This window comes from Bemisia tabaci, chromosome 5, assembly GCF_918797505.1.
Source record: "Bemisia tabaci chromosome 5, PGI_BMITA_v3".
Taxonomy (NCBI): Eukaryota; Metazoa; Arthropoda; class Insecta; order Hemiptera; family Aleyrodidae; genus Bemisia; species Bemisia tabaci.
Genome location: NC_092797.1, coordinates 44,544,508 through 44,571,686, shown reverse-complemented (window position 1 = coordinate 44,571,686; position 27,179 = coordinate 44,544,508). Strand labels below are relative to the sequence as shown.

The 27,179-nt window shown below is 41.6% G+C and overlaps 1 protein-coding gene across 2 annotated transcripts; it reads left to right on the top strand.

Annotated features, from left to right (window-relative positions):
• Positions 1-301: 301 nt before the first annotated feature.
• Positions 302-26,329, top strand: Sobp (Sine oculis-binding protein). Of its 2 annotated transcripts, none has more exons than XM_019044732.2 (4): positions 302-688; positions 16,355-16,583; positions 23,145-23,376; positions 25,159-26,329. In XM_019044732.2, exons 1-4 carry the CDS (start codon positions 611-613, stop codon positions 26,060-26,062), a joined length of 1,443 nt encoding a protein of 480 aa, XP_018900277.2. In that variant the 5' UTR covers positions 302-610; the 3' UTR covers positions 26,063-26,329. The 2 variants fall into 2 exon arrangements, with proteins under 2 accessions (XP_018900277.2, XP_018900270.2); XM_019044725.2 differs by having other exon boundaries at positions 304-688; positions 23,142-23,376.
• The last annotated feature ends 850 nt before the right edge of the window (positions 26,330-27,179 follow it).

Genomic DNA, 27,179 nt, shown 5'->3' with positions numbered 1-27,179 from the left:
GTTGAATCTACCGTGTCCGATATCTCAGAAACTAGTCACCGCACCAAAAAAATTATAAGAACAAAATGTTCTTAGTTTTCAAATTTACCTCTATGTCGGTGTCTCCTGGTCAAAAACACCACTTCTGAAAAATGAAAAAAATTGAATTCATATGAGTTGAACTTTTCTACTCTTATGAGTAGAATATTCTAGTGGTAGGTATGAGTAGGATTTCTACTCATATAAGTAGGAAATTCTACTCATGTGAGTCGGCGAATTCTGAATAGCCTACTCATCATTTTTAGCAGGGCGGGCGCAGAGCCGCACCGAATTTTTCCCGCCAATAATTCGAAGTCCGCGAGAGCAGTTTCGAATTTCAGTCGCTCGACGCGCCAATCGCAGCCGCGATCGTCCCCCGCGGTTTCAGCTCCGCCCCTCGGTGCCGAGCGGCAGAAACGACTGAAACAACATCTCACTCGTCCCGCCTCGCAGGAACCGGCCGGAAGCGCCCCTGTCACGCGGTTCCGTGTTTTAGTTTTTTTACGCAATTCCGCGGGTGGTAAGTGAAATGTGTCGATCGTGTCGCCATGTGCCGATGAGATAGTTTTCCGTGTCTGTTCTGTGATTTCGGATGATGGCGTTCCCAGGGAATAACGTGCATTGCAGAGGGATAAAATTGTCCATCAACGCGAAGGAGAGAGAACCTAAGGTGAGTCATTTGGCTCATTCCCAAAGTTTCACAGACGTGAGTTTCTCGCTTTTTCCCTTGGTTTTGATCAGTGACGGACCCGAAGGATGGCATCGTCCCCTTCATTCTTGAGTCAAAAAAAAAAAAAAAAAAAAAAAAAAAAAAACACTAAAAGACGACAATGACAATAAGTATAGCCAATATGAAAAACCACAAGTGCCAGTTAATGGCCACAAAATTTTAGTTATCGTGTCTTTAACCCTCTATGGCATGAATTAATTTTGGATTTTGGATTCTGCGGGACGCAAATCTACGCTGTAGCTGGCTTTCTTAAAAACATTAATTTCCAATTTATTTTTGTAAAAATTTCAAAATTTCTATATTCATGTTTTCAAAAACGAAAGCACTGATACATGCCTCTTTGGAACATCATGCCGCAGAGGAATGATTCTATTTTTGACCTACCAAAAAATCCACGTAGAAGCGAAATTGTTACATGCCATAGAGGGCTAAAGCCACAAACACTGTTCAATTAATTTCTACTGAACTTTCATGAGTTTTTGCCTTTTTTGCTGCTCATCCCTTTTTTCTGAAACAAGTGTTCACAAAAAAGTAGTAAAATTGGCGAAATCCGTTAGTTTATACCGGCATAATTTAAATTTACGCGCCGAATTGAGATCTGAGGGTGATGTCGTTCTGAATATTTTTCAGTTTTCTCCGTCCTGGAGGGGGAGAGAGGGGGGTCTCAAATGGCTCCCCCACTTTTTCCGTAGTTACCCTTTTGAGCCGCCCCTGCGGGTCGATTGCTAAATTGTTATCGAATGACCTTGATCGATATATATCATTGTGAAGATCGGGATTTATCAATTAAACTCATTCGATAACGAGTCAACAATCGACCCGCTTTGATTTCCGGCCTGGTTTCCACTTGTTCATTCTGTAAATTCTGTTTCTGGATTGAATTTTTGTCGGTAAAATCTCATGGAAAACAGGTACATGCAATGGTAAGCTTTGTGGGCCTATCACGTGCGAATGATCATTGATGATATAAAATTTAAAATCCCGGCATGCTCAATCCCAAGTGTTGCTAAGATTGAGCAACTGTTTCTCTCATAGAGTCGGGATTTTTTTTTCTCATGGTGAGGAGCACTTAAACTTCGGGGCGCCTGATCTGCCGTGGCAAGGAAGAACGCCGTATGAACATCCGAGAGTTGCTAAATTTCCCAGGATAAAAAATGCATTTTTTAGAAAAGTTGTGCATAGTTTTCCTTGAAATTTTGAGATATTTTAGACTAAAGTGTGCGCAAAATTGTCTGAAACATTTGAAGAAAAATATCCAACCGTTTCCGTAAAAATTCGTATTTTATCGTGAGAAATTTGGCAACACCTGATGGCTCATACGACGTTTTCCCTTGGCATTACGGTGATGGTGTTCGACTTCTCACCCTTCAACCGTCCATTAGTCCAGCATTTTTAGATAATTTTTTTAGACGAACCAACGAAAATGAATACGAGCTCATCTCAGCTTCATGATTTTGAAATGGGTTAATCATTAATCGATGGTCAGCAAAAAATGATGAGATCTGAGCGAGCATGTGTGGGAACATGACGTCATTTTGATCTTTCACAGTCATAGTGCGCATATATAGTCTCTCCCTTCTGATTTCATCGGTTAGTCACCAACACCAGTTGCTCCATATGCTTAGGGGCCGTCCACGTCACCGATTTCCCCCGACTTTTTACCCCCCCCCTCCTCTCCCATTGTTACCTACATGCCACTCACCTTCAGACCCCCATTTCCCTTAAAATTACGCCATTTTAAGCGACAACCCCCCCCCCCCCATCCACCCCACTTTACGTAGATACGGTGTTGATGCAAACCTTTGCTGTACTGCCGTTCTACGGAAAAACGCCGTATGAGCCTTTACACCTTGCCAGATTTACTTCAATAAAAACGGAATTTTCTTGGAACATTGCGAACATTTTTCTCCAAATTGTTCAGATAATTTTGTTCGCAATTTGATCTAAAGTATCTGAAAATTTCAAGAAGAAATATTAATAACTTTCCTCAAAAATACATGTTTTATCTAAAGGAATTTGGCAACTCTCGAATGTTCATACGGCGTTATTCCCCAGCACGGCAGTACAGGTGTATCACACGCTGATTCTTCCGGTAAAAATGACTCGGAAATAACGTTGAGCACACACGAAGAGTCTCCATCCTTTTCTCACAAAATTCAAAGTTTCCTGTTCAAAGTTTTACTGTTTTCAAAATAAAGTATATGACGGTAGTAAGTTCCTTTCTTCAGACATGTTCAGACAGGCTGCGCTTTTGAATTTACAAGATTACACTATGTCATAATCCGGTGACTTCACTTTTGCTTGACACCCCCATTCCCATTTGTAACATACACGTCGCTCACCACCAGATCCTCTTCTCCCTCGGTAGTAATTTATGAACGGCTCAATAGACGCGCTTGTCAAATTGTCGAAACTTGGTTGGAAAAATCAGGAAAGTTTGGCGAACACTAACTTCCCTGGTAAAAATTGGCGATAAGAGCTGCGTTTCAAAATACCATAGGAATTCTTATAGCCGGCTAAAGAAGGCTACAGAAAATCATATAGCTGGCTGTAGAATGCGGAGAAAATCATACGGCCGGGCTATACGAAGCGATAAAAAATTATGCAGCCGGGCTATAGTTCCTATCGCCGGGCTTTACACTTTATCGCCTGGCTGTTGCTTTTTCGCCATCGATTGTAAAAGGCTATAAGAAATTGTGTAGAAATTCGTGTGCTTTGGAAATCATTAAGTTTGATACGGAACCACCTTAATATTTACAAAACACACGTTATATTTTCCTTTAATACATATTTTTTTTCATCAATTAAAACGAGAATAATCCATACAGGATGTGCAAACATTTCAAAATCATGAGTTGAATAACGCTGACTCCGCCAGATTAAATATTAGAGCCTAACACAAAGCGGAGCGGCGACGCACTGGCGCCTACAAACCTAACAGGGATACTTCACGCATTGCGCAACGCGTGAAGTATCCCTGTTAGGTTTGTAGGCGCCAATGCGCGTTTCGCGCTGGCTGCCCGCGCCGCAGCGTGCCACGGCGCTTGAAGCAACTATTTCACACCAGAGGTATTGCACAGTATCATACGAAACTGAAGGCGCTCTAATATATTAGGAATGGCAGGCATCCATCAAAAGTACGGAGCTTTCCTCGCAAAATAAATCAAGATACTACGGCCCAAAAAGAGAGCAGTGGTCCAAAAACTCACTAAGTCCTAGCATCCGTAATTAGTGACGTTTAGCATACACTTTATCGCCTGGCTGTGTTGCTTAGTCGCCATCGACTATAAAAGGCTACAAGAAATTGTGTAGCCGGCTATAGAAGCTATTGGAAATCTTACAGCCGGCCGTAGGTCTATAGTATTTTGGAACACAGATTCCACTGCCAATTTTTACCAGGGTTGCTAGACGACATCACTAGTTTTCCTCACCTGGATGAGATCTCCGTTAATAATGGCTATAAGAAGTCGGAATTTGATACACTCTATCATGTTTTTCAGTGGCGTGGCGGGCTTTAAAAATATCGGATTGATCTGCCATTTAAACCTATGGAAAAGGATCGATAAACAGGGTGTCCGCGACGAACACCTCAATAATCGATTCTTAATCATAGCTTTAAATTGGGAAATATCAATAATCGATCATTGGTGTTTTGCTGCTTTATGACCGTCCACGTGAGAAGAACCTATGCGCCTTCAAAATCAGAAGCTAGCAAAAACAATACCGTCATGCGCGAATAGTTATCTCAGCTGCGCCGTCCGAGCTTATAGTGAACAAAAACTCAAAATCGAGTCATTGATATCAGAGCATGGAGGGATTTCATACCGACATATTAGAATAAAAATCCCTAATAATGGCAAACCAAACTGCAAATTATTGTGGTTTGAAGTTTGCAGTCCAATAAACGTAGTTTGAGAAAAAGCCATCTAAAAAATTCTAGGCTGTCATGTTTAAAGCATGAAAATGTCGCTTTGAAATGCAATCTGTGTTGGAAAAATGAGCATTCACTCGCAACTTACTTTCCAAGTCCAGTTCCAGTACCCGAGACGAGAGAGTGTACTTACTCCCGTCAAAATGCCAACATCTGATATATTGCTATTCAATCCGACACAAATCGCTCTATAAAATATTTCCTTTCATCGATTGAGTACCCACTAAGGAGCCTTTTGAGGTCTAATTTTGCAAAAAGGAACTACTTTTTGGCTGAACCATATAAGCACGTATTTAGGTACATGAGAGAACCTATTAGCACTTACCGCTCAATGAATCGGAAAACAGTGGTCCCTTTCTCCAGAATGTACAGCCCATATGTGGCTTTCAACAACCACGATCTGGCACGATCGGTCTGTCAACATCCGATTTATTGCGATTCAATCCGACAAAAATCGCTCTATAAAATATTTTTTTTCGTCGATTGAGTAGCCACAAAGGAGGCCTTTTAAGGCCTAATTTTGCATTGAGGAACTACTTTTTTTGGCTGCACCATAAAAGCACGTATTCACATGAGAGAACCTATTAGCACTTACCGCTCAATGAATCAGAAAACAGTGGTCCCTTACTCCAAAATGTACAGCCCATTTGTGGTTTTCAACAACCACGATAGGTTCACTTGCGTGACAAACTCATTTTGGAAATATCCGAGGAAAAGGTGCATGATAAAGGCCCTTTGATGTGGTTATGGGCAATTTTTTGCTCATTGTTATGACGTGGGTGAGGCTTTACGTCATCGCCAAAAAATCGAGCTGCGTGACGAATCCCCAGATCAGAAGCGGAAAATCGTTTTCATCGGCGCACAGTGGGTCGAGTCAGTTAGAAAGACCGGACATGAAATTTTTAACTATAACTGCAAACTTTGATGTTTAATTCGTCAAATGTTAAATTTAAAGAGGTGTCTCTTAGAAAATATTGCACGAGGAAACCAGCAGAACCACCCTTAAAATCTCAAAGCTTTGATTTACCGAAGTTAAACGCTTTTAAAGTTTCCAAATTTTGTCCAACCTCTCCTACTGACTCGTTCCACTGTGCGGCTGTGGTTCTCGCATCCAGTAGATTCAACTCGCAAAGGCATTTAAATCAAAAGGGACTATATCCATTGTAACACAAACCCTGCCATGTCTGTATTCTTATGGATCTCAGGGCTCATGTCAGAATAGACATAGTTCCTTTTGACTTAAGAAAAACTGTGCAAAAAAAGTTTGATTTTCTTGCTGCGTTGTGGAATTTGAATTTTTAACTTCCAACATCCTATTTTTAAAAATGAGTCGAGTACATTTCAGTTCAATTTTGTGGCCAATTTTAGACGAGGAACAGCGTTTGAATCCTATATTTTTTTGCCCTGAATAGGACGGATGAGATTCCTCGAAACTGCGCTTTTTGAACTTCGACGCTGCACCCCTCAAATGGCAGTCAACACATCTCTAATACCAGACATTAAAAAATACGTTTCAAAAACTTTTGGAAAAAAAAATAAAAAGTATTTATTTTTTTCAAACAAATCTTATATATAATGCAACTACTACAAGAAAATGTCTTGTATCTATCTAAACTATTTAAATTAAATTAAATAATTAAAAGTAAAAATAAAAGGTAACGTTAGACAGCAATACAAAAATTTCCTTCTCAAGACCTTGTGTTGTTCTAGGTAAAATATACGTGTTAAAAATGATCATCTAACAATCATAACGAATCCTGATCAAGCTAAAAATTCACAACGTTTAGTACGTTAAAAAGTCCAGAAAAATTAATCTTTTTTTCAAAGAGTTTATAAGCATTTTACTCAAGCATCTTAAATAATTAAAAAAACTGGTATAAAATGAGTTTTTGATCATTTTTTTCACTGAAATAACCTTTTAATGAATCCAAATCAAGGGCTTTCCAGTCTTTAAAGACTGAAATTGTAAAAATTTTTCAAGAGATATCTCCCAAAACTGAACGAATTTTCCAAAATTTTTAGGACGTTGTTGGCATTAGGGATGATTTTCGGCGATACGATGGATGGATCATGGTTTGGATACATGGACTCGGCGAGCGCGGAGCCGAGAGTCGGGGAGCCTGCGGATGGCGCGGAGGGCTCAAGAAACAGTTATATATTTGGAAGAATCTCTGGGCAGGAGCCAAAAAAGCATCCAGTCGCCCGAGCCAGAGCAAGTATACGGAATACGTAGTAGCGGGGCGCTGCACACAACACTAGAGCCGTTGAAACACGATCCATGTATTCCCTAACTTCTCCATTTCACCCTCTCGGGTCGCACGCCCCGTTGTCACGTGAGGCCGAGGCGCAGAGATATCCGCGGATCTAGAGTCCCTTTATACTGAGAGTCAAGACAATTCGGCTCATGGATGTCACAAACGGGAATAAAGATTACAGAAATTGAACGTTTTTCGTAATCTTTGATCGGCCCATTCTCAAATGCCTTTCTCCGTTCCTCCTCTCATTCCGTTTGTTCCTTGCCGAACCCGCAATTCCCTGGTCCATTCCAGATTATAATCTTTGCAATTGGTGAAAATGTAATCTTTATTCCCGTTTGTGACACTGTGGAGGCCTAAAATACGGGAACCAATCAGAAATGGATTCAAATTGTCTTGACTCTCAGTATAAAGGGACTCTAGTATCCCTATTCTGCCGTCAAAGGGAAAACGCCGTATGAACATTCGAGAGTCGTCAGATGTCTCCCGATAAAACATGTATTTTTGAGGAAAGTTATGCTCATCTTTCCTTGAAATTTTCCGATATTTTAGATTAAATTGCAAACAAAATTGGGTAAAAAATTTGTAAAAAAATTATGACAATTTTCCCAGTAATTTCATTTTTTATCGATGGAAATTTGGCAACGCCTGAAGGTTCATACGGCGTTCCTCCTCAGCACAGCAGCATTGTGGTCTTAGGCGCGCCTACGTCATTTTGCTAGGAGTGGCCTGGCCACCCTATCGCCGCCGGGGGTCTGGGGGGTATGGACCGTTGGACCCCCAGGATTTAGAGGGGGGCCTCTTCCGAAAATTCGTTGAAATTTTAAATCAATTTGGACCTACTTTGAGGCTTTCGTGACGCAGATTTTCCATCCATTTCTGCGAAAAATTACGTTTCATTTTTTACTTTCAGCGCGAAATACTTTCGAATTGTTGCATTCAACACATCTGGACATTTTTCGAAATTTTAACTCTTTTTGGACGCATTTTGAGGCTTTTATGGCGAAAATTCAAGAACATACCAACTGAATGAACACGGTGATTTCATTTTAGACTCTACATTAGAAGAGATAATGATCCTCGACGAAGGTTTTTTCTTACCATCCAGAATTTCCAGGGGTTAGGGGGTGGAGGGAGAAGATGATAATATTTACTCCCTTACAGAATTGAAAACTATCACTTCTGTGAATATCCCCTATTACCTCAGCGCTTTTTTTCAGCGCAAACTTTAAGTCCTTAAAGCAAGATTTTATGGACGATTTTTGGGGGGCCCCCGCAGGTTCCCCCCCAAGCCCCTCTACCCTAAATCCAGCGCTGCCTTGGAAAGTGCCCGGCTAGATATTCAAGTCATTTGGCGAACTCCATGTTCAACAAGTTGATCATCGATTACCGCGTTACGTCCCTTCCTTGACGTATGGGCGATTGCTCCTGTCTTACACCAGCTCCAAAGTTATTGCACAAAATTTTTCATTGAAGTAGCTCGTCAGATCTAAAATTCCGGCGCGTGCTAGAGTTTTATAATTCCCAAGATTTCTGAGGAAACCTGGCTACCGATCAATCTCAACTCCTATTTCCCAATTCCCAACAAGTCGGTTGGAAGGAGCTATTTGTGAACATGAACACCCAACACCCAGTCAAACACCCAAGACTCGGCTGAACGTCCAGTATTACGACCCTGCTCAGTACTTGACTCTCTCCCGGCCCCGTTTGGGGGCGTCACGCCCTCCTCAGCTCAAACGAGACCCAAAAGAATCGAATTGTTTTGATAGGGATTCCGCACAGTCCAAAGTGCAAAAGTCGCATTTTTGGCAAAATTTGAGGCAGCAGGGAAAAATGTACTACATTCAACAAGGAACGAATCCATTTTTGCATGAGCCCTGGCTTGCATAGAAGGACATACTAACTAAGACTCATCAGAGAATGGTCATGTTCCCTTTTGAAAACTACTGATTCATCTAGGAAATACCATACCTGACTCAGTTTAGAAACAACATTCGTGCCTTGGATTTCCATAAGGTGATAGGTGCTTTCATGGGTGAGCCAGAAATAATAGTTCCTAATTTGAAAATGTAATCCTCATGTGTTTTATGACGAAATCGGATAAGAATGTATCACTGCTTAGGATGATTATTTTGCATCATTTGGCTTGAAAAAATCTGAAAATAAAATAAAACTGACCCTTGGACGGAAATTCAAAGTCTGAGAACAAAAAATAGGAAATTCAAGAAAACCTTTGGAAAAGTTTCCCGGCGTTTGCTCTTTTCAATTCCGGGCGTGATTCATAACTCTTTTTTGCGTCTTCTTCTTCTCTTTTTCCTCTTATTCATGTTCCTCTTCTTCCTCTTGGTTCACACTTAGGTCCACTTGGTTTCTCTTGGGGCGTTCACACGCTCATAACGCCATTGATAATGCAAAAGGCTTGAAACTTTGTCCGGACACTCTTAAGAGTATTAGAAAGTGATTAGTTTTTGAAACCTTATATCTTTATTTTACTTTTAAACCAGTTTTTTTTCTCACTAAATTCGAGTTTCCGCCTCAAGATGATTTGATGGCTGGAAGGATGGCGGTCAAAATCGCATGCTGTGTCACGATAAGTGGCTCCATGTTTTCAGTTAGCCGCTATTCTCCTTGAGTTTTAAGATCGCAAATTGGTTGGCACTGGAGTGAAAAATTTACTCACCAAAGTGATAAACAAATTCAATTATCTAGAAGGAAATCCGATGTGCGTGTTGCTTATTTACAAATTGAAGGCGCTCCCGCTTTACGAAGGCTGTGCTCAATTCATCCTGGCACCTTGATACAACTATTCGTGTTCTACGGATGTGTAAGTTGCAGATTCAAAAGTAGAAGGCGCTTTATATTTTCTTAACTTCCAGAGATGCACGGGACTTATAAGTTGTGCCAGTTGTAACCAAACTGATACAAAAAATTCGATGACCAAGAAAAAAAGCCCACAGTTTTTTCCATAGGTAGGCTCTTAGGCTATTATTTTTTTTTAGATGGAAATTCGAGTTCTCATCTACTATTCAGAAAAGAAAACAAGCAGTTCCAACGCCAAAGCGTTGAAGGGCGTATCATTAACAATGCATATTATCACCAGTTTATATACCCGAAGACTGACGAAGATTGAAATAAAAATGGGAAACTTTTCCCACTAAACTCTTCAGAACTTCAGAAACATGAATAAGAAGAAAAGGGGAATAAGAAGAAGAAGAACAAACATATGAAGAAGGGGAAAACCAAGAGGAAGAAGAGGGACATGAATAAGAAGAAAAAGAAGACGCAAAAGAGAATGTGACAAAGAAGAATAATAATAACAACAGCAACAAGAAAAGTGAGAAGAAAGAACGAGAACAAGAACAATAATCAGAAGAAAAGGCAAGAAGGACAAGAAAAACAAGAGGAAGAAGAAAAGCCGAAGAAGATAGGAAAGAAGAAAGAGAAGACGAAAAAGAGGAAGAAGGAGATGGATTTGGTAAAAGTCAAGGGACCTATACTGCCGTGCTATGGAAAAACGCTGTGTGGACCTTCAGGCGTTGCCAAAAATCCTTTGATAAAACACGAATTTCCTCATAAACATATGAATATTTTCCTTTCAATTTTTCATGTAATTTTGTTCGCAATTTCATCTAAAGTTCCCGAAAATTTCGAGGAAAAATATTCATAACTCGCCTCAAAAATAAACATTTTATCCAAGGAAATTTGGCAACTTTCGAATATTCATACGGCGTTCTTCCTCAGCACGGCAGTATAAGTAAAAGTCGCGGAAGCGATAAAACTCCGTAGAGAAAAAAAAGGAGGTGTTAGCATTTCGGGCATCTTGGATTTTTTTGATGATTTGATCACGTAGGTCGGTACAGCGACGTTTTTATCCTGTCGATTTTCTTGGAAATGGTGTAATTTAAGGAAATAAGTCATTCTATAAAAAGTGCTTGAAATTATATAATGAGTTGATTTAAGTAAAAAAATCTGACATTATGGTCCGTTTTTCATATTTCAAATTCCGGATTTCGCTGGCCAGGTTGTGGCGACCTACGTCACAGGGTAAACAAACCTCAAGATGCAAACGCCTCCTTTTTTTTCTCTATGATAAAACTCTAGGAATAGTCTCCACGTATAATAGATCAGAAGTATGGTAAGGAAAATTTACCTTGGGCAAAATTTTAGTGAAATTCAAGGGTGATGGGTACCCGCGGGACCCGGGAAGGCCGGCTCGGACGGGCGATGCTCCTGCCGATGCGGCCGGCGCGGGCTCCCCGGCTCCAGAGCCATGTGCGCGGCCCCGGGGCCCGGGCTCCGGCGAAACCCGACACCCGTCCAACAAACAGACCCACTCGTAAAAATATCCTGTTACAACTTTGAAAAACATATTTCAAGACCCCCAATCGTCAGCCAAAGCCCCGACTTCGACTCCGCCGCGCCTAGGTGTATTTATAATCCCCGCTTATCAAATTATACGACCAGTGCGGGGTTTTCTCCACCGTGGCGCACAGTTGATCAAGGCGATAGAAGAGGTCGCACAAAATGGGAAACTTCAAACGCTCACAACTCCGTTTATGCACAATTTTGAGGTTTTGAAAGTGGTTCCATTGGTTTCCGTGTGAAATTTCCTTGAGAAAGCACCCCTTGAAATTTAAAATGTGACGAAATTAACTTCGAAATTTACAACTTTAGTCAAAAATTTCATATCCGACTTCTCTAATTGACTCGATCCACTGTGCGGCGTGGTGTGGCGTAGCTTTCGCGGTCGCAATTTGTCCGATTCGAGACGGAAATTTTGAAATTTTCTGAAAGGGCCGTTCATAAGATACGTAACTTTAAATTTGAGATTTTTGACACCCCCTCCCGCCCTTTCGGAACGCCTGAGTAACGTAGGTCCTTGTCCTTGAAATCATACAGACAATATGACGTAACTCTCTTCTCAAACCTCCAACACTGAAATAAGATTCATTGAGATATTCTTTTGACTAAGCGTCATTTCTTGACGACAGAAATTGTTTTTTTTTTCTTTAGTTAAATCCGCTTAATTGAAAGTCGGTTGTTTGAGTAAAGAAAGCGTCGTTTTGTTGTCGTTACGTTTAAGTTTAGAAAAATGATTACAAAATAACGTTATTTAACTAAAAAACTGAATTTCAGTTAGGTATGTATTTAAATTTAAAAAAAAAAAAAAAAAATGTCGATAAGAAACGATCTTTAAGTCAAAATAATATTTCAAGAAAAATTGTTTTCGGTGTAACTTCTTTTGAAGCCCTACTCATTTTAAGAACGGCACCAAAAGTGACGATCTTAGAGATCGTAAAGATCCTCCGTGAAGATCTTTCTCAAATAACTGTTCGTGTTCCACAGATGTGCGTGTTGCATGCTCAAAAATTGAAGGCACTTTCTAATCTTCAAGATCTTAAAGGATCTTAAAGATCTCGAAGAGATGCTCGGGACTTATTGATCGTACCAGCCGAATAACAAAGTACGAGGGGTATTCGTAAAGTAAATTAATATTTGTCATATCTTCTAAAGTAATAAAGATAATTTAAATCTATAAAAATTTTGTGAATTTTCATACTCTCAGCTCCCTAAAAAGCTTCAGTTTTTTGAAATTTGGTCTTCTAATTGCCGAGTGACATTAGTTTTCCCACACCCGTCTCTCACGACCGCGTGTCCAAAATTTACACGCATCTTTATAGGGGTGCTCGATGAGTGTTACTCATTTATTCCTTAGAAAGAAACACAAATATTGATGCAAACAAAAACTGTGATGTCATGAAAAGGCTCAAATCAATATTCAACAGGGCTGGTTTAAGGGGTGGCCAAATGGGCAGCACCCCATGGCGGCAAATCTAAGGGGCGGCAAAAATTTGCAATTTTTGAAGTGTAGGTATAAAAAAAGTCGGATTATAAAAACAAAATTACAACCGAGAAAAGGCGTCAAAATCTCTCATTTCCTGAGAGTATTCCTAATAGCATTTATAATTTTGTCGTCTCTTAGTGATACAAGAGACAACACTTTCAGTAAGTCGAGTTATGAGAGAGACTAAACACACAATTTGGCCTGGAACGGCGCGAATTAGAGAGAAATGATAACGAGGACTTGAAATGAAAAGGAGAAGCCCTCGGCGCGGCGATCGGCATGTAACACATATTAGCGCCTACAAGACTGCACGAATACTTCACGCATTGCATCAAACGCAGTGCGGTCATTGCGGTCAGCGTGAAACGGACAGCGCCTACAAGAATGCATGAATATTTCACGCATTGCGCCAAACACACTGTGGTCAGTGTGAAACGCATAGCGCTTACAAGACTGCGTGAATACTTCACGCGTTGCGTCCAACACAGTGCGTTCAGCAGCGGTCGGCGTGAAACGCATAGCGCCTACAAGACTATCGGAATACATCACGCATTGCGCCAAACACGGTGCGGTCTGCGCGGCGCGGCGGCGGAAGTTAAAATCATTGATCCATATTTATAGTTGTTCTTTCATAATTTTTTCGTTCATTTCTTATGAATGGTAGGCCTTGTCCACACAGAGATAGGTTTACGGAACTTAACTTTCGCGCAAAGTTCCGTGAACTTTTGCTATTAGTGTTGACAGGCCTTCCCCAAAAAATGTGTTCAACACGAGTAAATGCGTCTTATGCACCCCTCCCCGCTAACACGTCCATTTGATGGTTTTCATCGGGTTTCAAAACGAATGAGAAGGGGGCGGCAAGTAGGTGAATCCGGCCATGGCATTCAAAAGAAAATACCTTGGCCTTTTGTCTCGTCAAGTGATGCTGCTTCATGACAATGCTAGGCCCCATACAGCTCATATGACCAATCAGTTGTTGACCTCATTTTAATGAGATCTTTCCCGCATCCTCCTTATTCTCAGGATCTCACCCCACGTGATTTATCACTTATTACCTGAGCTAGAGAAGAGTTTTGGCGAAGAAAAATCCGTGGATGACGATGAGGTGAAGAAGCTGTACAAAAGTGGTTGCAAAAACAGAATCGCCAGTTTTACGCTGATGGAGTAACAAAGCTCTTGCCATGGTATGTAAAATGTGTCCAACGAGATGGGGATTACGTGGAAAAGTAAAGTCAGGTCTTCACAAACATGGAAATCTTAAATTTTAAACAAAAATTCCATTTCGACAATTTGCAGGATGAAGCCGCATGCTACCGTCCTGTGACCTCCCCAGCGCGCGTCAATTTTGGACACGCGGTCGTGAGAGACGAGTGTGGGAAAACGGATGTCACTCGGCACTCAGAAGACCTATAAAAAACTGAAGCTTTTTAGAAAGCTGAGAGTATGACAATTCTTAGATTTTTACAGATTTAAATTATCTTTATTAATTTAGAGGATATGACAAATATTAACTTACTTTACGAATACCCCTCGTATATACAGAAAGAGGTAACCTAACAAAAAATCGGTTAGTGCCTCGACCCACGAATACTAATCTTGAATCTAAAGCCCGTTTCAGATAACTTTAATTCTCTACTCCGTGCATGCAGCGACAAAGGCATGGTTGTCGGAAACGGGCTCTAAAAAGTTGGTTGTTGCGGCTTGATGCGACCATTCGTGTTCCAAGGATCTCCGTGTTGCATGCTCAAAAATTGAAGGCACTTTCGCTTTTCTCATCTCTCCATAGGAGCTCATCTGTTGTTAGTTGCAGCAGTTGCATCACCCGAATGGTAGAGTAGGTACCTATGTAAGGAAATAATTGATATCTCAATCAAAGGAGGCGGAGAAGAAGAAGAAGAAGAAGAAGAAGAAGAAGAAGAAGAAGAAGAAGAAGAAGAAGAAGAAGACGAGAGAGACGCAGGAGACGGAGATCAAGAAGGAGAAGAAAAAGTAGAAGAGGGAGTAGAAGAAGAAGCAGAGAAAAAGGAGGAGAACTAGAAGAGCGGGGATAAGGCGGAGAAGGAAGCGAAGGACGAGAAGGAGAAAAATAAGGAGGAGAAGAAGAAGAAGGAGAAGAAAAAGAAGGAGAAGAAAAAGAAGGAGAAGAAAAAGAAGGAGAAGGAGAAGAAGGAGAAGAAGAGGAAGAAAACGCAAAGGAAAAGAGACAAAGGAATTTCTTAAAAAGAAATAAATAAGAGAAACGCAATAAATTTAGTGTCGGTTGGAATGGCGCACCACACGATTGCGTGTATTTTTTGTACTCCTCGCGACGGGGATGCTGCCTGTGCTAAGGAAGAACATCGTATGAACCTTCGTGCGTTGCCAAATTTCACACGAAAAACGTGTACGTGTGTGAAAAACGTGTGTTTCACACGGTAAAAACACGAATTTTCAGGAGAACTTGTGAAAACGTTCCGTCCAATTTTCCAAAGAACTTCCCCCGCAACGTGATCTGATGCATCAGAGATTTTAAAATTGAAATATTCATTCTTTGCCTCGATAATAAAATTAATACTTTAAGTGGAGAAATATGGCAACTCTCGGATGTTCATACGGCGTTTTTCCTCAGCACGGCAGGATGGGCCCGGGGGGTGATCGGGGCGATCCCCGCCCTCCACGAGAGGGAGGCGTCGCAAGTATGCAGCTAGGGCGAGTGGAGAGGGGGAGTAACGATACGGCGCCAACGGTTAAAAACCACCCCTGGAGCTTTTCGTCTGATTTTTGAGCGGAATTCGTAAATTTCGAGTCGGATCTGACATCCGGGCTGCTGCTGCCGCTGCCTATCGAATGACACAAACTCAATCCGATATCTCATTAGACTGACCGGTAACGCAATATCCAACTCAAACAGCTCCAACTCCGACGACGCCTTTTTCGGCGTCGAATTTCGCCCCTCCGCCCCCCTCCGCCCCCCTCCGCCCCCCTCCGCCCCCGACACACGCCGTTTTATCGCGTCGCGTCGCAGCCTCTTCGATATCGTGTTTTTCCTTTTATCCTGGCTTTAAACATAGGGATGGGCCCTCTGGCTGCCTGGCCAGGATGGCGAAATTCCATGAAAAATAAAATCTTGAAATTTCACGTGAAATATTTCATGAAATTTTAGAAATATGAAAGATATTGAAAAATACCGGCCCCTTATCAAGTTTCGCGGAATGTAAAAGTTGTGACTTTTCCCCAATTTTGTGTGTTTTAGTGCGGGTTGCATACTATAGCCCCTGAAAAATATGAGTATTTCTCAGCCTCGTGAAATTTCATGAAATATTTCATTGAAATTTCCAGATCAATAGCAGATCAATCGAGGTATCGCAAAGCTCGCCGCGCCCTTTTTTCCAATTTTGTGTGTTTGAGTGCGGGTTGCATACTATAGCCCCTGAAAAATATGAGTATTTCTCAGCCTCGTGAAATTTCATGAAATATTTCATTAAAATTTCCAGATCAATTGCAGATCAATCGAGGTATCGCAAAGCTCGCCGCGCCACTGACAAATATCCTTGTGTTGGTACAGATGACCCAACGAACTACAATTTTTGTTTCAGGATTTAAGTGTGAAGAATGGCGGGAAGCCGCTGAGTTGGTGCAATCTTCAAAAACGGGACCGGGGCGAGAGGCAAAAGCGAGTGATGATCGTGGATCGGAAAAGACGAAAACCCAGCTCACCATTTTCCGAGGACAGCTGTGCTTCGGATGATATAGAGGCGTGCAGCATCGGAAGTCCGCCCAGCCATATAGATACGACGTCTCCTAGAGTATCTCCTTTGCCACCCGGTAAGTAGTCTTACTTATCAGCACTAGTATACTGCCATAATGGACCACTAGACAAGGCACAAATTTCAGCATTCTGATACATGTTTCGTAACTAAATTTCACGTAGAACACTCACATTTCAGTCGATTTTCAGAGGGCAGTACGTGCGGCTTTTCTAGCCGAAAATTTACCTGATTTTTCCGGTCTAAGGTATGCAAAAATCAGAAAAAAATTTGGGGGAAATTCCGTAGTACATTTTTGATAAAAATTGAATGATTTGGGTAATTTTTGCAACCTTTGAATACAGTTACAACCCGTCGTTGGGAGACGCCAAGTGTATTCAGTGAAAAATTAGATAAAATTACACGGAATTTCCGGTGATCCGTAACCGTACGGAAAATAAGTAATTTTACTCGTTTATCCCTCCATTTCCCTTTTTCCTTGGTGCAAACCTAGACCGCCCGATACACGATCCACATAAGCATACTCAAAGGGATACCATCCCTGTAACGCGGCACCCGCCGATTCCCGACAGGGATCCGGGGACGGGGACTCGTCACCCGTCGAAGGCGATCCCTCCCGAACCCGACCCTCGCAAGGGATTTAATGAGCGGTTTGTGATTAAAAACGCTGCACGTGTAATTAAAAAAAGGAGCTCGAATTTTTAATTATAGAGCCGGGGATGCGGTGATACTCGGATTCCGTCGAACAGGGACTTTTCCTCGGCCAGGGACTGATGAAGGGACCCACAAGACGCCGGGACAAAGGCGCAGGGACGGGAGAATGGAAAAAAATAGCGAAAGACTAAGCGAAAGAATGGGAAGGATCGAATAACGGCTAAATGATGAAAAGTAATCAATAAGAAGCCTCGGGTCTCGTTACAGTCGGAGAAGGGCGTATACGCGATACCTATTACACGATATCATTCTACAGGGTGATTCTAGCTTGCGTTGTTCAATGTCCAGGAGCTCATTTCGCAACAGGGTGGCAAAATTTCTTAAAAAATAAAATCTAGTAGTTTCGCGTTAAATATTTCCCAAGTAGCATGGGGTTCTCTTTTCTGTCTAGCACTAATTTAGAAATTGTTTATTTTCTAGACAGAAAAATAAAATACAAAGAAAATGGAAAGAAAATAGATGTACGAAATAGAAGTAAGAAAATTATTAAAAAACTTCTATTTTCTGTCTATGTTACGGACACTAATTACAAGGAAAACAGACAATTTTGTCGTCTACGTTCTGTGTTCTTTCTATCTGTTTTCTGAATTTTAAATTCCTAAGAAAGAGATAGAGAAAATGTCTAATTTTTCTCTATTTTCCATCTGGTTTTTGAATATTTTTTCTTAAGGAAATAGCCCTATCAATTTTCTAGACGGAAGATAAATCCATTTTGTAAACAGGAAATAGACTCATTTTCTTTGGTAGTGACACTCACTTTAAATTTTCTGTATATTTTTCATAATGCTAGCTACTTTTTCTTCATTTTCTAAATTTTTTTCATTGATTTTTTTTTCATAAAATATTTTCATTTTGCTACTTGGGTTCATGAAATTTCAGAAATTTATGAAAGATATTGAAAAATGGTCATTCCTTTTCAGGTTTCACAAAATATAAAAATTGTGACTTTCCTCTATTTTTTTGTGCTTGAGTGCGGGCTGCATACTCTGGCCCCTGAAAAATATGAAATATTTCGCCCAGCCTCGTGAAATTTCGTGAAATAATCCACTGAAATTTCCAATCTTTCATTTCTTTCTTACGTTTCATGCCACCCTGTTTCGCACCACTACTCCTAGCTCACATTTCCGGACGATGGAACATTCAACTCCATTCGAAAGTTGCCAAATTGATTTAAACAAATAAAATTTTTAAATAATATAGGTAAATGCCCGATTTTTGTTTAAAATTTGTCGGATTTTTGCATGAAATCAAAGGAAAAATTGGTGAAGTTTTCGGTTAGTATTGCCTAAGTAACATCTGGTAGAAATGAAATTTGCGAGGGAAAATTTGTCAACATCGAAATGTAGTTTCGTTTTTTCGTGAGGAGAATATGAGGTGCTTGTGGGACAAGTGGAATAAGTGCAGTTTCTGCTATTTCAAGGTATACGTATTTAAAGTTTCAAAATTACATGAAGCCCAAGGCGGAAAGGAATTTCAAACTTACTTTATAATGCTTAAAAATTGGTTTTTAATTGACAAGTTTTTACAGAATGTATCCAAAATGAAGGTAGAGATTATTTGATACATAAAATTAGATGGCCAAAACTCCGGGTCTGTAAGAATTCTGTGCCAAGAAAGATAATCTTGTGAATGGGAACATTCGGGAGTTACCGATTGCCACCAGTGGCGTGGCGTGATTTGCAATATATCGATTGATCGGCCATTTAATCCTATGGAAAAGTATCGATTAACAGGGTTTTCACAGTGATTACCTCAATAATCGATTATTTAGCGCAGTTTCAAGTGGGGAAATATCGATAGATCGCAAAGCACGCCACGCCACTGACTGCCACCGGTGAAACTCGACTCTCACAGATGGCTTGACAATTTTGCTCTTGAATTTTTCAGAGCATCTAAGTCTGAATACGTAGCTCTTACGGGAAGCTAGTTTTGGTAAAAGTAAAAAGCACAATTTTTATTGAAAAAAAATCGCACTCCAGAAATCTTGAATCCTGATTCGGAATCACCCTGTATTTACACCATACGCATACAATCAGGAGCAGTGTCTTCGGCCGTAGGAGAGGCGATGGATTTCGCGCGGGGATGAATAATATTTGTAATCATTGGCGGATCCAGAAATTCGGCAACACCGGATTTCCTCCATTTAAGCCTATGGAAATGTATCGATTCTTGGAGGGGCCAGGTGCTCCGACAAGAATCGATTATTTAGCATAGGTTTAAATGGAGGAAATTCGGTGTTGCCAAATTGCTAGACCCGCCTCTGCTCGTAAATAAATAATATCAAATGAAAAATTATCAGGTTTCTGCTTAAGAAAAACCACCCATGTGAAAATTTGGCTACATTTGGAGAAGGTGCTATCTTCAGCCGCCAGGATGTAAGTCCGAGTTGAGTCGGTTTCTGAAAAAATGTATTTCATTTTCCTAGGAGTCACTTTTTCCCTTCTTTTTAGAAACGACGTAAGGGTCACCGGATTTCCATCGCAGATAAGCGATTTTTTGCACAAGGCTTATCATCGCAAGATGAGGTTCAAATATCACTCGGTAAAAAAGTATATAATTTGAATCCAATTCCTGAAACCTTGGAACTTCTGAATAATAATTAAGTATCGGAGAAAATTTGGCAACATTTGGGGACCCACAGGGTATATATTCTAGCTGCCTGGGCGTAATTCCAATAGGAGTCCGTTTTGAAAAAATGGGTTTCATCTTTCAAACAGGGGCCACTTTTTCACATAATTTTATAAACAACGTAAGGGCCATCAGCTCCCTCAATCGCAGGCAGGTTATTTTTAAGGGTAAGCCAGAAATAATGGCTTCTCATCACAAAACGAGGTCCAAATGGACTACACATCCAATATGGAACCACCATTATGGGTCATCCCTGGTAAAAATTTGCAGTAGAATCTGTGTTCCAAAATACTATAGACCTAAAGCCGGCTGTAAGATTTCCAATAGCTTCTGTAGCCGGCTGTACAATTTCTTGTAGCCTTTTATAGCCGATGGTGATTAAGCAACAGCCAGACGATAAATTTTATGCTAAATGTTACGAAATACGGATACTAGGACTTATTTAGTTTTTGGACTACCACTCTCTTTTGTGCCGCAGTATCTTGATTTATTTTGCGAGGGAAGCTCCGTACTTTTGAAGGATGCCTGTCATTCTTAATATGTTGGAGCGCCTTCAATTTCTTATGATACTGTGCAATACATCTGGTGTGAAATAGTTGCTTCAGACGCCGTGGCACGCAGAGAGCGCGAAACGCGCTTTGGCGCCTTCAAACCTAACAGGGATACTTCACGCATTGCGCAATGCGTAAAGTATCCCTGTTAGGTTTGTAGGCGTCAGTGCGTCGCCGCTCGCTCCGCTTTGTGTTAGGTTCTAATATTTAGTCTCGCGGAGTCAGCGTTTTTCAACTCATGATTTTGAAATGTTTGCACACTCTGTATGGATTATTCTCATTTTAATTGATGAATAAAAAAATGTTTTAAAGGAAAATATAATGTGTGTTTTGTAAATATTAAGGTAGTTCCGTATCAAACTTAATGATTTCCAAAGCACACGAATTTCTACACAATTTCTTATATCCTTTTATAGCCAATGGCGATAAAGTGTAAAGCCCGGCGATAGGAACTATAGCCCGACTGTATACTTTTTTATAGCTTCGTATAGCCCGGGTATATGATTTGCTCCGCTTTCTACAGCCAGCTATATGATTTTCAATAGCCCTTTTTAGTCGGCTTTAAGAAGTCCTATGGTATTTTGAAACGCAGCTCCTATCGCCAATTTTTACCAAGGATTTTAGAAACAACGTACATGTCGTTAGTTTCCTTATGAAAATAGGTGCTTACAGGTTAGCCAGAAATTGTAGTTCCCGATTGCAAAATACGGTCCAATCGTCGTTATCCGAACGAAGGACGAACGTAACTCCATTCCAAGGTTGCAAAACTGAATTTTTCACAAGAATGTATCCATGCAAATTTCTTTCAAATTTTTTCCGATTTTCGCATGAGATCATCGAGAGTAATCGGTAAAATTTTTGTCGGAAATGCCCAAGATTCTTCTAGTAAGAACGCAACCTATTCAGGGAAATTCGGCAACATTAAATTGTAGTTACGCTCTTTCGTGAGGAAAACGACAAATCGTCGTCTTTCGGACGAAGGAATGTAACTTCATTTCAAGGTTGCCAAATTGACTCAAACAAGTAATTTATTTTCAAACATGTGCACGTGCGATCTTTATCAAAAAATTTGCTGATTTTTGCATGGGATCTGGGGAAAAATCAGTGAAATTTTCAGTCAGAAATTCCCAAGATTCTCCTGATTAATATGCAATTTGCGGAGGGGAATTTGGCGACATTGAACTGTAGTTACGCTCTTTCGCGAGGAAAACGACGAATATCACGTGGCAAAAAAGTATCATTCGAATCCAATTCCTGAAACCTTGGAACCCGATCCGGGATCACCCTGTATCCACACGATACCTACACAATCAGGGGCGACGTCTTCGACCGGGGTACGGGGGGGGGGGGGGGGTTGCGTTTTGGATTACGCGCCGGGGCGAACACACGCGCGCACGGAAAACGCTTACATTCGTAAATACGGCTAGGGGGGGGGATGGGTAAAAAAAGGAGTAAAAGACGGGGAGGAGGAGGACGCGACGTCGACGGAGATGAGCGGCTCGTCTATCTGACCGAGCTTACGAGACGACGACGCGACGGCGCGCGACGTCGGGTACGTAATTTCAGTACCTCCGCGGTAATTGAGTATCCCGTTTCGCGATTTCGTGCCGCGCGGAAACGCAACACTCCCGGCTCGCTCGAATTACGCCTCTTTCTTAAATTTAACGCCCCCCCCCCCCCCATCCCCTCTCGGGGCTCGGTGGAGTCTCTGGTCGTCCATGGAAGGAGCGAGCATCCAAGTGACGTCACTGGAAGGATTCGATCGGGAAAATTTGAGGGCGGCAACGAGAACGGAAGTGACGTCACTGGAAGGATTCGATCGGGAAAATTTGAGGGCGGCAACGAGAACGGAGGTGATGTCACTGGAAGGATTCTATCGGGAAAATTTGAGGGCGGCAACGAGAACAGAAGTGACGTCACTGGAAGGATTCAATCGGGAAATTAGCGTCCAGTCCACTTTCCTGGGGCTCTCAAACTGGCACCAATTCTTCTTTTCTCAGCCATTTCTGCACGAAATTCCTTGAAAATTTCAAGATCTGATCTGTGATGTAACCTGAACACATCGGGCACCTTCAAAGATCGTCGGGCTGACGATCTTTGAAAGGCAACAGTCAACAGTTCCATCGATGAGCCTCTTTGAAGCCCCTAGTTTGAAGGTGAGCTGGACGCTATATTGAAGGCGGCAACGAGAATGGAAGTGAGGTCACTGGAAGAATTCGACCGGGAAATATTGAGGGCGGCAACGAGAATGGAAGTGACGTCATTGGAAGGATTCATTTGGCATCATGATTTTAGAAATATCAAACCATGATCGCTTTATGATGTCCCTTAAAAGTGCCGTTCAATGGTAATACTGTTATTAAACGCCAGTTAATTGCTGATGCAAGCAGAATTCTTCTCCAGGTTTTTTAGTTGAGAGGCTTGAAGGACACGTGGAATGAGTGCAGTTTTTGCTATTTCAAGAAAAGCGTGCTCAAAGTTTTGAAATTACGTGGAGCTTTATGGCGGAAAGAAATTTCAACCTCAATTTTTGATGCTTAAAAATTGGATTAATGGTATGAATTTTTCACTGAATGTATTTTAAAACCGGTTCCAGTCGAAATCATTGATATTTCAATTTTATCAAAAACTGTACTTATCCAACTTGTCTTCCAAGTCCACGTGTCAACCTTTCGGTTCTATGTTTACGATCCCTCGTATTTTTAAGTTTCCTTTTCTTCCAGCAGTCATTCCCAACGGATACGTAGCGTGCGGCTGGTGCCAAAAAGTTGTCAAGTCGAAAGCGATTAGTTTCAAAGCCGTCAACGGAGACAAATCGTTCTGCTCGGAAGTATGCTTCACTCAGTGTCGCAGGGCCAGCTTCAAAAGGAAGAAAACATGTGATTGGTGCAAACACGTTCGACACACAGTAAACTACGTAGATTTCCAGGATGGCGACCATCAGCTACAATTTTGCAGGTACTTAAATATACTGAAATCCTATAGGGACTGTGAGAAGGCAGAGTAAGCTGCTAACAACTACCCGCCAAGGTTTTGTTACGAATGACCAAAACCGGTGCGGCAAGATTCTTGAATAGCGCCTTCAATCGCTGAGGTGGCAACAATCGGTGCTTGATGCATCCTATTCAGGCTCTGCACCGCCGCACAGTGGATCGAGCCAATTAGAGAGGTCGGACAAGAAATTTTAAACTGAAACAACAAATTTTTATGTTTATTTTGTCATATTTTACATTTCAAGGGGTGCTCTAAGAAGAAAATTTTACGAGGGAACCGATGGAACCACATTTAGAACCTCGAAGTTTTGTATAAACGGAGTCATAAACGTTTTAAGTTTCCAAATTCTGTCCGAGCTTTCCTATTGACTCGATCCACTGTGCGCCTTGCTAAGGAAGAACGCCGTCTGAACATTCGAGAGTTGCCAAGTCGCTCCGGATAAAACATGTATCTTTGAGAAAGATAATGCGTACTTATCCTTGAAATTTTCAGACATCTTAGACAAAGTTGCGAACAAAATTTTCTGACAAAATTGAAGAAAAACATTCACAATTGTACCATTAAATTAGGTTTTTAGTTAAGGAAATATGGCAACGTCTGAAGGTTCATACGGCGTTTTTCCTTAGCCCGGCAGTACACAGACTCGTACTCGTGTTATCCGCAGAACCATGTTCAATCAATGTTTAGTTCCTTTTTAGACTTAGTTGTACTCGCGTGTTTTTTCAATAGAATAAAGGTGAATTAAAAGATTTTGAAGTTAAAACTAGGTTTAAAAAGAACTATGAAGGTTGTATCACTAATATTCGTCATTTTTTTATGCAGAACAACTTACTGCCCTATTTGCCACAAATATGAACAAAACCGCTTGTTCAATATTCCCTGCAATATTGCTTATTGTCGATATCTTGATACTATAATAATAGCTGTCATGAAAACTTCGTTTTCATCCACCGAAACGCTTTATCCCGTTAATGGTCCTAAACGTGAATTATACCTCGATTCATAAAATATGTCACCGATTTTCAATTCGTTTGATCATAATTTGATATGATTTCCATCAAACTATATACCTACATCCATGGCTAAAGTGTGGCACCACGTATCTCCATCGCGGTGTTTCAAAATGTCTGCTCTTATCATATTTTTTCGAGGAGGAACAAACCAACTTTATTCTTTGAAAGTTTTACAGAATACTCTGCTAATGGAGAAGAAAAATCAAGGAAATTTTCCTTAAATTACGTTGACCAGGTTTTCAAGAAAACCACGAAGTATGACAGGAAGTCTACAATCACCACTGCAAAAATGTCTAAGGAAATCGACAAGCCCAGCGTGCATGGAGCCTATTTCAATTTTAATCTTCCGTCACACTCTTACGGCGCAATGATACAACTATTTGAACTCTCCGGAATGCGTGAGGTATCACGCCGCATTTGAAGGCGTTTTCAAAACAGCCAAGTTCCGATACCCGGATTATCGTTTTGCATAGTTCATATTCTTTTGTTTTATTCCGAACCACTTGTTTATTTTTAATCCTCGTATAAAAACCACCCATTTGCTAAATACAATTCGAGCTGGAGCGCACTTCAGCTATGCATTCACTACCTACAACGTCGCGATCATAGAACGTGGTGTCACACTTTGCCGTTCGGCTATTGACATATTTTAGTACGTTTGAAAGCTCTCCCCCTCTCCCTCGCTTTCTTTATGATTGGCATTAATTTCTAAAACTTTCCACTCGTGTTGCAGCGGAAAATGCCTGAACCAGTACAAGATGAACATCTTCTGCCGCGAGACGCAAGCCCACCTGGACCTCCACCCCCACCTGCAAGGCTCGGAGACCACGAAAACCAAAACGGCGAATTCGACCAACCTCATCACGCCGGACCTGTGGCTCCGGGACTGCGAGTCGGACTCCAGCCCATCCGCCTCACCCTCCCCGCCTCCTCACCCACCCTCCCCGCCCACACCTCCATGTGTACCCTCACCCCTGATAGAGATCAAGGTCTCCACCCCTTCGTCGCCTCCATCCTCCGCTACCCCAACCACGAGCGACCACGGCATCAACCTGCGGGTCCGAAAGGAGATCCTCAACCGGAAGCGGAAGAAGGCCGAGGCCGAATCTCCAGTCAATCCGCCGCCTCCACTCCCCAACAACTTCTTCAACTTCAACCCCCACCCCGAGCGGCCGCCCTTCAACCCGGAAGCCCTACATAGGCCGCCCTTCAACCCCGAGGCCATGCCTAGGCCGCCCTTCAACCCCTCCTTCCCGCACATGTTCCCGCCTTTCCACCGCCCTATGCGGCTGCCTCCGCCTCTTTTACCGATCAACCGACCCATGGTGCCGCCTCCACCCCCTCCCAGCCAACTCCTCCCCCCTCCTACGGTGCTAATCCCCTACCCCGTCGCCCTGCCCATCCCAGTCCCCGTGCCGATTCCTGTGCCCATCCCCATCCCCCTGGAGGTCTTCGCCACCCTCCGGCAGAAGGAGGACAAGTCTAGTCAGCCCCCAGCGGAGAAGGTGCAGGTCAAGACGGAGCCCGTTTCACCACCGCCTACCGCCTGGCAGGAGGCGGAGGAGGAACCTGAGAAAAGACCGACCTCCAGGGCATCTCTGGAGAAGCAGAAGACTGTCCCCGCACCGTGTATCTAGTCAAGATTTCAGGGTCGAGTTGCGTAGTCTGGGAGATTTTTTTCGACGAAATGAGGAGAGTTCGCTGTGTCAACGGGCTCCAAAGGTTGGGTGCGTGCAAATATCTGTGGATTTACTGATCAACTTTTTCAAAATTTGAAGGAAAAAAACGCTCTTCGGCTTTGCTTAATGTCCTCCTCCAAGTTCTCCAAGCTGAGGCTTCTATGACCGTCTACCACCACATCATCAAAGAGACCATCTCAATAATTTTTTTACCTTCTTCATCTATATAGAAAGGTTTGAGAATGTGTGTAGCATTGTCAGTACTTTAGATTAAATAATACACGCTGACTCTCAAAAACCCCACCCACGATGGTGAAACATGAGGTTGTACATGGTTTGTATGAGTTCAACTTCAGAACTGCACTGAGGTATATGACCAAAAGATTGCTAAGGAGGGTCTGAATTTTTTTTTCTTAGAAACTTCGTGGTGGTTAAATTTGCTCTACCGGCGGGCCGATTATTGAAACTTATAGACAAAGCTATAGACAAACACGACAAAAGGGATTTGGAGGGATTCTATTGGTGGAAGCAGGTGGTGGTAATGGACATAGGAAGTAGGTAATAGACTAACTAACGGCAACCCATTAAATACCCGACAGTTAGTCCATCATTTACTTCCTTAGTCTATAAGAACCAACCATGTCAACCAAGAGGATCGCTCCATACTCCCTATGTCTTCTTTGTCTATCGCTTTGTCTATAAGGTTCAATAATCGACCCGCAGGGGCAGGTTTCTTAGTGAAAGTCGGAGAACGTGTATCAAGTTGATTGCAAAATTATGAAGTTTCTGATTTGTGTCTGAGTGTTCTGATGTGTTGATTTAAGTTTTTAATGAACTACAAACTAATATTCCTGTTTGAAATTAACTGAGAATATTTCTGAGTAGTGTGACGAAAAGTTAGGAAACACTTCGAGAAATATTGTTTATTAGTTTCCCTTTAAACAAATTCAGCTTAGGTCTTTTAATGACTGCAAGATTTTAATTTGCGCACACAAAACAAGTCAAGAACTTTAATACTTAAATGAAATATTTTAAGTCGTTTCTTGGCAAAAAATTTTAATGAGATTACCATGCA

Coding starts and splice junctions, on each gene's coding strand:
- Sobp (XM_019044725.2), top strand. CDS start 611: ATGATGGCGTTCCCAGGGAATAACGTGCATTGCAGAGGGATAAAATTG. Junction 16,584..23,141: donor AGTATCTCCTTTGCCACCCG/GTAAGTAGTCTT, acceptor CTTTTCTTCCAG/CAGTCATTCCCAACGGATAC. Junction 23,377..25,158: donor CATCAGCTACAATTTTGCAG/GTACTTAAATAT, acceptor CTCGTGTTGCAG/CGGAAAATGCCTGAACCAGT.